The sequence below is a fragment of the Balearica regulorum genome, chromosome 2 (genome assembly GCF_011004875.1).
Source record: "Balearica regulorum gibbericeps isolate bBalReg1 chromosome 2, bBalReg1.pri, whole genome shotgun sequence".
In the NCBI taxonomy this organism is placed as follows: Eukaryota; Metazoa; Chordata; class Aves; order Gruiformes; family Gruidae; genus Balearica; species Balearica regulorum.
Genome location: NC_046185.1, coordinates 98,264,851 through 98,280,294, shown reverse-complemented (window position 1 = coordinate 98,280,294; position 15,444 = coordinate 98,264,851). Strand labels below are relative to the sequence as shown.

Genomic DNA, 15,444 nt, shown 5'->3' with positions numbered 1-15,444 from the left:
CCAGACCTCGTGGCTCAAAGGCAGCTGGCTTGTCTCCAGCAGCACTTTGTTACTACAAACCCCAGTGCAACCATCCTAGCGCATGCTTGGAAGTAGAAGGGAGATCGTTTCTGCAAGGAAGTATATGCATAATACATGTGGTGAATTTTAATATAATTATTAATTTATACACATAAAAATCCCCTAATACAAAATTAATTTTGCCTTAAGCTTTTCTGTATCTTTCTTAAAAGTATTAACTGCATTTTTCATGAGCACCTAGCTGATGAATGTATTAATACAAGGACAGCTCCAGTTTTGCACCAGATCCCACTCTCGCTTGTCTTCAATACCTAACGCTTGTCTTTAATGGCTGACAACGAGTGTGGGTTAATGTTGATTTGCAAAGGCCTGACTTCAGCTGAAATGCCTGGAGTTCAGCTCAGCTCAGCATCAAAGCCCAAGCAGACTCAGCACAGGCTGTGTGAGGGGACGTGCCCTGACCTCCCAGCGTGCCTCGACCGTAGCCTGCCAGAGAGGAGGGTTGTGAGTTTGGGGTCATGGATAATTCATTCAGTCTCTAGCTTTTTAAGTAAAAAAAAAAAAAAAAAAAAAAGCCTAACAGTGTAAAAAAATAGTGCCAGTCTTATAACGCCGATCTTGCTATTTCCCCACTGCATCGCCTACGGCAGGATGTGGAGGGCAGGACTGAGAGATCTGTGCGTGGGACGAGCGTGGCGTGGAACAGCTGTACACTCAGCGGGGTTTGAGCGTGCACTCATTCATACCTTGCTATGCACTGGCTCTGCAAGAGCTACCTGTCCTCCTTCAGACACCAACACTACTTACTTTTGATATCAGAAGAACAGACATGCAGCTACAGCATGAGGATTTAAAAAATAAAATGAAAGGAGGTTACACTTTATTAAACAGATGGCACATGCCTGCATACCGCCATGTAATAAGGCAGCATGAGTTCGTCTGTGCGAGTTTCTTTTACAGCCTGTAATTCTAAATGTTGTTTAGACCTCATGGTGTGTTCAGTGGGTATCGGAGAAACAGCTGCTGGGTTGTGGTTTTTTTTTTTTTTAAAGCAACAGTATTCATTGATAGTCTTAAAAAATTAATCTCAGCTTACCTTGTTAGATGTCTACTTAATTCATGAACTTCCATTTCAGTGCTTTTAAATTCATTAAGCTCTTTTCGAATGGCTGCCTGCAAAGGACAAATAAACTCATAAACGTATAAATGAGAGAGATCAAAATAAGTTCACTTTGTTCTCAAAACAGTATATTAAAAGTGAAGCAGATATAGATAACATTATCAGAGAGACAAAATCATAAAAAAGACTTTAAAATGTGAAAAGGAGCAGAGATAAACATGTTCTAAATCACATAAAAGGAAGAGATAAATGCTGTGTTGGAATGGCTCAATTTGAAAACATTGTAGACAATGCAGATACGGAACCCAATTCTGGCTTATTATGTAAACACTTTCATCTACAAAATCCAAATTAGCATAAGCATGAGTAAAAAAAAGTGCACCAGAGTTTCTCAAACACTGCGATCTGTTTCAGAGCTGGACTGCGAGTAAACTGGGCCCAGATCCTGCCAGACTCATGTTTGAGATGTCTCCCGCCTTTACCAGTCCTGAATTTCCCTGGACAAAGTTATCTAAAGTGGCTGAGCTGACTTGGGAGGGAAAGAGGGATGCCTGGCTCCCTGCCCTCTTCTCTGCCTCGGGCTGTGCCCCTCTGCCCTCCTCCTCCCTTCTGACCCGGCTGTGCCATTTACTGAACCGATTCAAGGCACTAGTCCAGCAGGGAACTAGCCACAGGAGACCTACTGACCTACAGCCTCTGTGGTTTCTCCATGAGGGAAAAGAAAATGAGGCAGGAAGAGAAATATTGAAGAATTAAAAAAAAAAAAAAAGAAGGGGTGACTTGGAGGGACTCAGCTTCATGTTGGAGAGGGGGCTCAGCAGAGCTGGCTCAAGTCCCAAGCCCCAAAGTCAAGACTTCTGACAGCCCTGTGATATTTGTAGCTCACAAGTGGGTTTCGCTGTGAGCATACAGAGATGTGCAAGGCGGCTGCTGCAGCCCAACAGTCCCGCGAGTCCAAGGTGCGTGCCGCTGCCTTTCCCTCTGATGCTGGAATCAGCACCAGCGGCTGCTCCAGTCAGTGGTACCCGTGTCTGCCAGGAATTCTTCTCCATGAAGGAAATCTAAACTAGTAGGAACAGCACGAGCCTGGAACAGGGCTTTTGCAACAGCCGCTGATCCAGTCACCAACTCCCTTTGCCTTGACAAGCCCTAAATGACACTTTGCGAGTGTGATCTACAGAACAGGCCCCTTGTGCTCTTTCTGCCCAGCTTTGGTTTTTTTATTTACCTTGGAACTGTCAGGCTCTGCCTCCAGCTATCAGGACAGAGCGATGGCTGTGCAGCAACTCAAGGGCCTACCTTCAGCAGACCAATTTGCTGCTTAAGTGACTGTGAAGGAGCCACGCGGGCTGCCGACTCCCACAAGGTCTGAAATCTGTTCCTCCCTGCATCCCTCATCTGTTGGAGAGCTTTAAGAGTGCCCTTTTTATTCCTGTAACAGTCAGACCGTGTAAAGGTGAAGTAAGACTGAATGGAGTTCCCTACATCCAGCACACAAAACAAGATTTACTGACAAACAGAGAAGTCCGTTACTAAAATCTATTTTTGCAATAAATCTAGCCTGATTTAACCAATGAAGACGGTTATTGAATCAAAGCTCTGGAAGAAAATAATCTTTTATAGGATGTTGCAACTTTGTCAGACATTTTAGAGCTGTTTCCTATTTGTCTGGCTATTTTTTCCAACAGTGGACACAGTGGTGGGGAAAAGCCGGTCACCTGAATGGCAGAAATCAGAATACTGCCCGTATGAGCCAAACCCAAAAAATAATGTATCATCTGCTTCCTTATGCCATAGGGGGCATTAATATTAGAATGACTAAACATTTTGTTTTCTCCTGCTTTGCTTAGAAAAGGTTCACTTGGAGAACCTAAACCCTTTGCTCTGTGTATTGACTTTGCACATGCATTATAAAAAAGAAAAAAGTGACCTCAAAGTATTTTGCCTTAATACCAAGTTCTTTACCGGGCTACATTTAATAGTGGTATTTACTACTTGTTATTTTCACAGACACAGGATGAGGAAGGACCTCCTTGGACAGCAAATCTGAAGTCTTTCATCCCAGACAGGGATCTCTCAAAGGCTGCAGAACCAGTCGTGGCTTTATTCCTTCCCTCATCTACCAACTTGGAGAATATAACTAAGCCAGTTGAATAAAATCTTGTCCAACATGGTGAGGTAAAATGGGAAAATCTAATCTGAGCCAGTATATTATGGTCTGTGGACAGTCCAGAGGAAGTTTTTCTTTTTTTTTTTTTTTTTTTCCAGATCATTTTATGCTACATTAACTTATCCAAAGCTAAACTGAAAAAGCCCTCTGTCAAGGAGAAAACCAGTGGTCATAAAACCATACAAATCCTTTGGTGAAATTATACAAGTAGAATGGGCTGCCCTTCACCTCTGTGAATAAAACCAAGAGCACCATGAATGAGCAGCATGGCCAGGAATCCTGCTCCTGCTCTAAACACTGGACACAATCGTCTCCATCAAAGAAAGTTGGGTACTTGAAAGTCTTTAAACTTACATGGGCATCATGGAGTGACGAAAGCACGGGAGTCACTGATCAGCCTCATAGTCCTCTTTTCTTACAGTGGCCATAAAACATTGAAGTCTTCTTGCTGAGGCACCATTAAGACCCTCAGGATAATGACTGTTATCATTTGCCAGCAATTTAACTCCTCTGCCACCAAAGACACCACTTAGTGAAGGCCCCACGGGTGCTCAAGAGGACAGTGCACTCGATACCAAATATACAGCTTTTCTTCATCTGCAGGGCTCATGCGATTTCAGTTTAGGGCTTAAAATACTCTGTGGAACGGGGCAGAAATCCTGAGTAAACACCCCTGTCGTAACACACTAGAGAGGAGTTACCTGGTTCAGTGGGAGGTGCTTTTGCCAGTTATTTGATCTACCTGCTGCCATTTTTGCACCTAAGCCTGCTCCGTCCTGGCACAGCAATTCTGGCAAGTGCTGCTGTCACGCTGCTCTGCGAGGTCATGCAGGAGCTCTCAGCTGGCAGCATTATGTGGCAAGAAACAAGTAACAGGGTTTTGAGGGACCCGAGGGATGCCGTTAGCCACGACATGCTCCAGCTATTCAGATCATGGCTCTCCCAAAGTTGCTGCACTTACTTTGTCGGCGGCTGTGAGCCGTGTCCAGGGTTTGTCCGCCCTCCTGTCGTAATCCTGCGCATCTGCCACTTCTACGTAGTCACTGAAGCGGATGAGGATCTTCCTCTCACGTAGCTCTTCTACTGTGGGCCTTTGACTGAGCTGCAGGTTTGAGGAAGGAGTGGAAAAAGACATGAGGACTTCACTTTTTTCCCTGCAGAGTGCTGGTTGGGGATTTATTTTCTACAACCATCGTTATAATAATAAGAGGGTTCAGATGTTCCCAGCACCATTGCTTTTATCAACCTTTCATGGAATTGCTACTTGGGAGATAACCTTTTGTTACAGCCCCTTGAATATCATCCCACTTGCCACCAGAGCAGCACACTGTTGTTTGGGACGCAGCTGTGGCTGGAGACCCCAATCCCTGGCTGAGGTTGATCGCCCCTGGCAGAAATGAGATGTAATGCAAGAAAGTCTCCTAGTGCACCCATGTCTGGGGAAGAGACGAAGACCACAGCACAACTTTAAAACTACCTGCACGGGCTGTACGCTCCCCAGCCTCGAGCTGCGGTGTGTGCCTGGAAAGAGGCTGGCAAAGGCACTGAGTGGCTCCTGCCCTAAATTATGTGCAAAAGGGACTTTCCTTACCATTCTGATATTCTGCAGACTTGTCCTTACCTCCAGAAAAGGCAGGCAGGGTGATGATGACTATTGCTCATTGAACTTCTCACTGTGTGCTGCAGCTTAAGTTTGTGTCACAGCGTATTTGACTTTTAACAGTTTACATCGCATGCTACAGGCCAAGAAAAAAATAACTGCAAGGATGGATTGTATCATGTCGAGGAAACATCTTCATTGTTCCAAAGCATTTCTTTCAAATTCCACAGCAGAACAGGCAGCCACAGTCAAAACTCTCCGTTCAAATTAGAACCAGTACACTGCCATGTAATGCCCTTGCCTAGGACAGCTGGCATCAGTCAAGTCGCAGCTTGGCAGTTCACGTGTTGTCCCCATAGCCATTTTAGGGTAAATTACAACATTTAATAGGGGAAAAACTCTTTGCTGGTTTGAAAAAGAGCAACTCTGAAACTTCTGAATATTGCAAAGATCTTAAAACTAGACAGTTTTCTCACACCCACCTTCTTCTATGGGAGGCATGAAGTCTCCTGGGGCGAGCTTCTCTGCGTCTGTTTGTCACACAACATTTATAAGCTTCCTCTTGTTTCTTCCAAGAGTTTCCCAAGAAAAATCCCATTTTATATACCCACTTTCAGGCCAGCCATGCTCACATCAGCCAAAGAGCATGTATGCAGTGAGGTTAGCAAGCAGCATGACTTTCTGAACTCAGACTACAGGTTTTGGGGATCCTTTTTTAAAAACTGGAATGCATGCATAGTAGGCATAACCTTTTTTTTTTCCCTCTTTTCTTTTAGACAACAGGACAAACCTATCTGTGAGCTTGAGTACCATGTCAGAAAAGCCAGAGAGCACAATAAGGTAGATTGAAACATATAGATTTAAAAATGTTATTTTTCACTCCAGCAGAACAGAATTGCCTCTTCAGCCTGCAGCCCTGATACCTCTGCCTAAGTGACCTGCAAGCCAAATACACGGGCTTTTACCAAAAGCAAGCAAACCAAACTACTATACCATGCTTGGATCACAGTTACGCTATGAGTGAGGCTTCTCTCTGTCCTACAGCTCATCTTGAACGTGATTTCAAATTGCTAGGTTTTTCTAGCAGCCTTAGCGCTAGGAGCTGCAGGTTTGTTAGCACTGATGCATTATTACTTAGATAGCACAGCAGAATTTTGCTTCCGGTTATTTAAAAATCTAAGCCCTGACTATGGGAATAAAGAATCTTTATGCTGAAATAATATTACGACTACACCCCAAAATGTCAAAGATAAGGGTGAGACTCCATCTTTACTTGCATCAACTGATTTTTTTCTCACGACAGCGTGAATTAAGGAGGAACCACCAATACTATCTATACATTTCTCAGCTTTTATCATTTTAGGATGTAGCCTAGATGTTGTTTCAAATTAGGATGGAGTTTTTTTAAAAAATAAAATGTCTTATTACATGGACTATGACGACACCAACAAAATCTGAAATCCTGTGAATTAAAATCTGTGTTTCTAAATGGCTACAAGGGAAGCAGGAGCTCCTACAAGCTTTCCAAGCTGGAAGAGGACTTTCACAAAATGACTGGCTCTATGTCACAGCTTCTGTCAGCTCTTGCCATTAGCCGGCTTTTACGTTGGTGCTAATCTAAGTGATTAGCAAGTTTGTACACAGGAGAAGGCAGGTGCCTGTTGATAGACGGAAACGTGCTCTGCCAGGCTGATGTCTAGGTGGTGTCAAGAGCACAAGAGCACCGAAAGCCACAGAGGCAGCGGCACTTTTGCCAGCAATGTGAATTCACTGCTGGTATTTACCTCAATGCTGCGCTGGGTCTTAAACAGTTAATTTGGCTTCCTCGGTGCGCTGGGTGCCGGTTAAAATCAAACAACAGTAAATGTTAAGGGCCACATGATGAAATGAGACAAATCTGAGGTAAGTTCGCATGTTTGCAAGTGCACAAAAACCAAATTAGGTACATCACCCGCACATGTTACAGCGCTGAAACTCACTGTAACCCTTTGGTGGGTGTGAAGAACAGTGCACTGAGTTAGACATGAAAAATGTCAAGGGCATAAGCACATATGGAACTTTGGTGTTAACGTGCATTTTTCATTCTCAGGTGACACCTGAACGTAAGACAGACTAAAAGGTGTTGCTTCTCTTCCTCTGAAGTCATACAACTATTACTGCATATTATTTTCAGATGCCCTGCCTTTGCTTCAGAAACCTAGAACCAGTGCAATTTCAGGTACTGATACACCCCACCAGAGCGGTGGGCAATGTCTCCAAACCCACAGAGCAGTTGGAGCAAGTGAACCACAGACACCGAGCAACCAGCTCAAGGTGACCCAGGAGGCCCGGAGCAGAGCTATGAACACAAAAAAGATGCACTGAGTCTCGTATGCCAGTGCTCCGGCTGTGAAAGAGAGTCCTGAAATCCACATAGTTCATGTATAGCCATAAATCTACATATATTTACATATATAAATGCACACACAAAATATATTCAGTACATTAAACCCAAGTGCCAATCTGATCACACTAAATGAAGAGAGAGGGACAACCACACTGAGTGGTTTTCTACAAGCAATTAATTAAAATTGAATGGTTAACAAACTGCCCTGCCTCTTTCTTAGGCCACTGCAGGGATTTCTTGTGAGCTGCAAAGCATGAGGGTCTCTCAGCATGTCTGGTCTACTCCGAGCACCCTTAACTCTTAAAGAGCTGGGAAAATAGCTTTGCTAACAGACTCTGAGTGACTCCACTGCAGGTGTCAGTTCAACGTCTGTTCACGGTAAGAGCACAGCTCACCTGAGATCTCACCTTGGAGTTTATTTTTATGACCTGCAAGGTGCGGTCTCTTGGTTCAAGATTACTTAATGTTACACAGTCCTTCCTGGGCAATACCTAAGAACGAGCTCTGCTTCTTCTAACAGGCAGAGAGAATAGAGTGCGTTCAAAAGTTACAGTAAAAGGACATGGTCGAGGACATGACGCAATTGCTTGCACAAAGCAGTGGTGCTCTATGTGGGGAGAAAGGGACCTCACTCACTGAGCTGGACTCTTTTTTACTTACTTCTGCTAATGTCAGAGGGATGTGCGTGTGTGGGTCTGGACTTTTTCTGGGTGTACCTCCTGGGCATAGACATTTCTATTTCTTTATTGGTGAAGATTTCTGAGCTGAGGGAGAAGGACAACTTTATGGTAAGTGACCTCATTAATTGAGTGTGAACCAAACCAAAAACCCCTTTTGAAGTAAATGTATTTGTACTAATGGAAAAGCAGAGGACAGGACCTCCCATGTCTTGTCAAGTTTTCCTCTGTATATTCTGGATCACTGGAGATAAAAATGGGCATGTTTCAAGCTTTGATACTAAGCTGATTTGCAAGGGAAGGTTTAACACAACCCCCTTTGTTCTTGGCATGGGAAACGAAGCAAACCCAAGCACTGCCACCAGGTAAAGTGGAAGGGGACGTACTCTTGCCAGTCTGGTCTTGGAAAATGCTGACTTTGCTCCGCTTCAGTCACAGTGAAGCTTGTAGTCTTGTCACTTCATTGTTGCCTGCTTTGTTACTTTTGTTATGGTCATTATTTAGGGAAGAAAGCATAGTGAAAAATTACAGATCTTAACTAGCAGTGCACACAACCCCCTTTCTCCTTTGCTCCGCAACCTTTGTGGTAAGACATAGGAGCAGGATGTGATGGAAATGCCCCGAAGACCTTTCCCTCTGACTATAAATGCAGTTTATCAAAATTAGCCAGTAACCTTTTTTTCTTTTCTGACCTTTTTCCCCCCCACCTTCCTCTCACCTCCCTCTGATGAGTCGCACCTCTCTCAAGAGTTCATTATTTTGAACAGCCTGTGCTGATGCAAGCCAGTGGAGGTCAATTAAAGAAAAGATTGATCAGCAAGACATTTCCCAGTGAGGCACCAGCTTGCTCTCCAATGAACAGGGAGTTTAACTTGTACTGGGGCAGGAATTTAATGGGAGCAAAGATTTCAGATTATTGCATGGATTTTAAGAAAGAGCCACACCTCATCACTTTGGTTGTCCTTATTACTGCTACAAGATGTTTTAGTTTTGGAGCTAGACTGCCGGGAAAAATTAGCTATTGACAGTGGGGGATAGGAAGCAGTAAACAGCTCAGGGGAACAGGGAGCATGATGCTATTTGAGAGATGGGAAGGTAGGAAAAAAAGAGTTTTATTCCTCCTTGCAAGTGATTTGTAATGTGTTCTGTCAATCCAGGCTACGACTCTCTCTCTGTAATCGAACTCCTCAGGGGAGTTCAGGCTTGTGTTAATTGCTTTGCTGCTCAGCCAAATTCACTGCCGTCCAGAGAGGATAAATGTTTAGTAGTAATTCCTGGGGGCCCAGAATTACCTCCTCGTGGAGGGGACCCTCCTGCAACACTTCTCCCAGAGGGCCTCTGCACGTTAATATTCCTGGAATGGGATTGCGGGCCAAGACCATTGCTCAGAGAAATCTTCCCTCCTAATCCACGCGTCCCTCCACTCAAAGCAAGCTGCTCGGTGGGCGCCGTGGGGCAGGGAGAGGGAGCGCAGAGGTAGCTGGGTGTGCAGAACCCACCCATGGGCATCTCAGGTGACAGGTGAATGCACTTCACCTCTCCCTCCTCGGGCAGGAGGGACACGAGCTAACAGAGAAACTGTACCAAGCAGCATTTGCCTCCTTTTTGTTCTTTGAATGGCAGCTATTCCCTATCCCCAGTTAATTTGGAGTTAGATGAGTCTGAGGGGATGAAAAGTGCTTAAAGGGGTAGCTCGCTATAGGTCACCTGATTTTTAAAAAATTTTTTTTTAGAAATTGCCTGTCCAGATGATGAATTCAACTGGATATTTATTGCTGACTTTAATAAGGCATCTAGACCTAGCAAGGTAATCTTACTTATTACAGCATGTCGTGTTACAACTTATCATCATAATACTGTAACAAAATGTCAGTGCTGAAGGAATTTTAAGAACAGCTTTTTAATGGATGAAGTGAGTTGTTCCCTTGGAGTTGGAGTGCCGCCACCAAAAAAAGTTGGGGACAGCAGCAGTTTCTATAGCGCAAGGTCAAAAGTCTTTTCAGCGGCTTCTGCAGAACCCCCTTCCCTTCTTATTACCAACTGCATGTGGCTACAAGGAGGCAACGCGGCGTACTTTTCTTACGTTGAATTTACCCCGTGGGCATGTGTGTGCATTAAAACTCAGTGCAAACAGAAAGGTCTGCTGGGCAAAACACTTGCCGTGCTCAATTAAACTTCTGCTTGATCTGAGATTTCAAATCCTTTGGTAATAAGACTTCAGTACAAACCAACAGAAGGAGCCTGCCACTCTGCTGTAGATGCAGCGATGCATCTGGGACATGCTCATGAAAGACAAAGCTGGGGACTAACAACAGTTTTTGCAAGATTCACTAGGTGGTTGGCATTTCTAGTTGTTATCTATCCACTCACACACTTTATTTACGTCTTTCCTCTAGTGATTTCTGAGCTTTTATGACAGTATATTTAGTAGGTGAGAGCAAAATGTGTCATTCGACCAGGCCTGTGGTTCTTTCATTAAAATTGCAGTGTGTCACCAGAACAATTTACAACAGTTTAAACAGATGATCAAAATCAAACAATGCTAAGTCACGTTGCTATCAACCTCACAAATGTGAAGGAGAAAAATCTTTACTAGGGAAGAAGCCAAAACAGGCTAAAAGGAGTATGACCGGGAATGAGGGGGTATGAACATTAAAGAGCTGACTGCCAGGGACTTGGCCTCATGCTGTAGTTCCTACTTTTAGAAGTGCAACCGAGATGAAGAAAGAAATCTCACAGAAGACTGCTGAGATTTCAGGGAGCAGGCACTGCTGCAATGCTATAGCAGCCTGGCTGTTTTATTTTAGCTAGTAGCTGTGGCCTCTACCTGCAACAGACAATTTGTGTGCTTTGTACCTTTCCTACCAAATAGCAGAGGATGGGAACCGTACGGCGATAATGCCGTCTGGGTTAGCAAGCCTCCGTTTCTTAGGCATCAGATTGGGTATGGGTAGCTTTGCTTTTTATCTATTACAGCTGTTCATCAAACGGCATGAAGCTTTGGATTGGATTCCTGTACGTGTTTACCCTTCAGCGTACTGTGAAATCGAAAGCCTGGTAAAACGGTATTTCCAGCCTTTGCGCAGAGCTTGAGTCCCATGAAACATCTGCAATGCAGTTAGGATCTTTTCTTTCAGGCAGTGCTACAAGGGGATGCGAGGAATTTAAGGGTTTTAAAAATAATATTACAGCTCTCTTGGCCCCATTCTTAGCTCCTGCAGACAACAGCAGTATTGCCCCGTTGGTGATGGAGAACTCTACTGATTTACGTGAGCTGAGAACAAGGTGTGACACTTTAAATCATGAAAGAAAACAACCCAGCTTTCCGAATGTAACCTTTGCATGCATATTTACGGTGCTTTCCTTGTCATTATTTATACCATGAAAGCTTGTGATTACACAGGTCAAAAAGACTAAGCCACCTAAAAACATACAGGAAGGGGGCGGTGCTGCTTAACAAGCATGTGAATTTTAAGGAGGCTCTCTGCACCTCTGGAGATAAGAAATGCGTCAGTGGTGAAATGAAGTCTATCTGGATGGATTGTTGGCTATGTATATTGGGGCATCTGTAGACATTTTGGGGCATCTGTAGACATTTACGCCAGCTGCGAAACTGAACGTGTGTATCTGAAATGACTCTCCTTCAATTTTAAGAGTAAATGACTTTCAAATGGGTGGAAAACCAAATCCAAACTATGCTGTTCTGTTTGTCCTTCCCTGCCAATGCAAGATTGTTTTTGTACTATATGCCATTTTGCGAGTGCTTGTCTCTAGTTAGTTCAAAAGCCCCAAGTGACAATCTCCCTGTCCAGCAAAAGCTTATTTCCCAATTTAACGCTTTTTTAGGTGGAATTTTCAAATGCAATCAGCATTGCTTTAACTTTGTTCTCCCTTCGTAATGGCTGCAGAAGCCATTACTTTTACAGGGAGCATGGTTAGACCAATGCTAGGCTCTGTATCCTTCACTGTTCAAAGCTCCTCTTGCTATAAAAACTAGATCTTCTTTTGTCCAGCTTCAAAATGTTACTGGCAATAGCCTGCAAAGCGGTTCCCTTCCCTGTCTATGGACTTACACCCCAGAACATTGGTGATTTCTTTTAAGACTGGTTCACACTCTACTTTTGAAAATGGTGCTGAGGGAGAAAGTTACAGTAGTGTCATAATAGGATCAAAGTTGCTTCTCACCTTACGTGTTAATCTTCTCTTTATCTCTCGCTTTTCCTCCTGCTCCTCTTGCTCATTCCGGGCTGTAAAAGATTCACAAGGATCTCAGGCTGTGGACTCATCAAGCATGCACAGTATGCAACAAAATAAGCCTCTCCATCAGTATATTAATGTTTCAGGACATCTCTGATGCACAGCATGTCCCTCTGGGCCTGGTGAACCTCCTCAATCCGTAGCTACTGCACTTCTTCATACACTTCATAAAACATCTACAGCCTCCTTCCTTTCCCTGTGCTGGCACCTCTTCATGTGTGTCATTTTCTCCAAGGGCCAGGCAGCGAGCCAGCTCTTCAGAAACTGTTCTCTTCCTGCCCACAGGCCTGGTGGCCTCACGGGGTTCAGCTATGATACGGCTGGATTCTGCAAGGCTGCAAGGTCAATGGTTGGAAAAGAAACACAGGCTTCCCCCCCGATCTACATAATAATTTCTCTGCAGCTACTCTTTAGAGAGAATGGAAGGAAAACTCAGAGTAGGGATGCCAGGCAAAATCTCTAACTTCCCATGACCTGAGCAGAGGAAGGAGACAGTGTCCTTCTATCATGAGCTTTCACAGCATCGCACTAGAGCATAAAAGCATGTCCTAGGGCAATCCACTTTCAACATTAAGCCAAAAAATCACGTTACGAGCTCTTACCAGGCCAAGTCTCAATCATTATCCTTCAAGAGGACAACAACACTAACTCTTCTTCAGCTTAGGAGCAGGCTGTCATGCATGTCTTTGCATTGAACTTTACTAAAAGTCACTAAAAGCCCAGGTTTCTTGGTCCTCAGCTCCTCAATCCATTAGGATCTGTTTCCACTGCTTTGTTGATGACTGAATTGCTTCTTACATGCATAACAGGCAAGAGCAATACAACTGATCAGCTTTTCCTCCAAGTACCCTGTGTGCCCCTGATGTGATCCAGTTTTCACTCAGATAGGACTAGCTCAGGCAGGAATAACTCAATTCAGGGGAGATTATGGACCTCGAAGGCCAGTTTGGGAAAGGTGGCTTGATTTAAATTGTCCAACTTTGGACGGAATTTAACCCAAGGGGGAATCTCACGTTCCTCTCTGCTGATCCTATGGGAGAAGCAGGCATCCCTGGCAGTGGCAGTAACAAACCGCCAGCCCTAACTTCTTCAGCCAAGTGAGCACAAGGAAGCACTCCCACTAACCAACTGGGGCAAGCGAAAAATAACACAAGGAGATCCTAACCCAGTGGAAGTCTGCACATAGTGGAGGAGATGCAAAGTTTCAAACTAACAGATTCAAAATTGGTGCTTTTACCACGGAGAAATAAGACCTAAGGTTCAGAGATCACAGAAGTCTCTGAGCAGGTGAGGAGGGCTCGGCTGGAAGGCTGGTGTCTTGCTGCTCAGGACAGTAGAGCTGACAGGTCTACCATGACTGCTCACTGACTTAGGCAGGACTGGGAAATCTCCAAAGTGGAGAAAGAGCCCATCAATGTTACGATGTTTTACAATACGCTTCTGATCTTTAAATGCCATTTCACAAAAAATACCGCTTACATTTTCCAGAGGAAGGAAACTGATACTGGAGTAAAAAGAAGAGAAGACAGCAGGGAGTCACAAATGGCGTTTTAAATGATAACGGGAATACCTACACTGATAAATATATTTTTTTCCTCTTTCAGTGGTTCCTGTCTCTACTGGGCTGGATTCTTTTCTAGCAATTGTCCTCTAGCAATTTTGTTCTTTTCTTTGTGTCTCAAATTTGGAGGAGCTGGTCCTGCAAATGCCTACTCTCAGAAACACAGCCACTAATAAATCCTTGTTAAAATTAAGCCAGAGAGACACGGCGTTAATCAGAGCCCACACAGAGTCAGGGTAGAACTGCAAGCAGCTGAGGAGTTATGTATAAAACTTAGTTACGGCCATTCATTTTGGTACTTGGCATATGATGCTTTCTTTTCTCCTCACCTCTTAGCCCAGCCACCCACCTTCAGAGACAGCCAGGTGGGCTGAAGACCTCGGTCAGGTAAAAGCTGGGAATTAGGCATACATTCTCCTCCGGAACTAGAAAGTGACTTTGTTTTAGCTATTTCTTTAAAGTTAATTAAGTCATGCCAATCTTGTGAAGCTACAGAACTGTTGCTGTATTTTATTTTATGTGCTTGGGAGATGCTCTGTTTCTCTAGACCTGTGTGTGTGAGGGTGGGTGGGTGTGGGTGCGATTTTCAAGCCTGATTTCTGTGCCAGTGCGAAATGTCCCCCAGCACAGTTGGAGACCCTCAGAGCCTACCAAACCATCATTTTTGTGAGGAATTTATGCAACACGGAATGTGCCCAGTTGACAACTGAACTACTTGTGTAAGTAAGTAGCATGGGGGTGGTGCATGAGGGGGACTGAGGCATCCTTCTTCATAAACTTGGCCAGCAAGTACTAACTGCAGAAAGTGGTCTTTAGTCTTCACACTAACCCTGCAGGTCTGAACTCCTCTCACAACATGCCTCTGACTTAAATAAGAGTCAGTGAATTGGTTATATTTCACTGAAGCACCCTTCAAGCACCAGCGTCCTCATTCTCCATTTCTTTGTTGTGGCTGCTGTAATTTTACTGTTGCTACCAGCAAGTAGTGGAACTTGTGCAATGGATGCTTTGTTGTTGTAATTCAATAAAGATGACCATCTCATAATTATTGCAGCAGCATGGTGCTAGGAAGTGATCCCTTCATGTATAAAGACTGGCTGCCCAACCACATTTTGCCTCATTTCTCCCCGTCAGAACAGGCAATAATGCAGTTACCCATGTAACAGGAACATCATGGTACCAGACATGACATTTGCATCAAGGAGATTTCAGCTTTAACTGCAGAGGAAAACCTATTTAGTATACTTGGGAGCTTGATGAGTTTTCTTTTTTTGTGTGTGTTTGCGCTCTGAACTGGGCTTTTGCAAATCGCTTGACCTTCTTATGCAGAGAATTAACACTCTTTTCATTATTGCTTTCTATGTCTCCTTTTCTCTAGGCGCCATTAGATTTATTATAATTCTCCTTCCCAGAAATCTAGGGAAAGGAAACAGTGATGTACAACCCAGACACTATTTATTTTTACTTGTTTAAGGGTGGAGCATTTTTATGCTTTCTTTTTTTTTTAATTATGTCACTGTTTTAATTGTTTGTTCCTTTCCCACTGTGCTTCACCAAAAGTTGGGATGCCTTGGAAATACCACATTACTTTTTCCTGTAACTATGAAGTTGTTTGTCTACCAAGACACACATGTTTTGGGGCAGATCTGTGC

The 15,444-nt window shown here is 43.9% G+C and overlaps 1 protein-coding gene across 9 annotated transcripts in view; it reads right to left on the bottom strand.

The window, feature by feature from the left end:
* The window catches only part of PHACTR1 (phosphatase and actin regulator 1), a 308,828-nt gene that overhangs the window by 5,982 nt on the left and 287,402 nt on the right, over positions 1-15,444 (bottom strand). For all 9 annotated transcript variants that reach the window (XR_012833947.1, XM_075745038.1, XM_075745034.1 and 6 more), the window contains 3 exons: positions 12,160-12,221; positions 4,273-4,413; positions 1,118-1,194 (listed from right to left, as the gene is read on the bottom strand). Coding sequence is in view for 8 of the 9 variants with exons in the window: in XM_075745038.1 (XP_075601153.1) it covers positions 1,118-1,194; positions 4,273-4,413; positions 12,160-12,221 (280 nt within the window). In the remaining variant the exon portion in view is untranslated. The remainder of the gene's footprint in view (positions 1-1,117; positions 1,195-4,272; positions 4,414-12,159; positions 12,222-15,444) is intronic.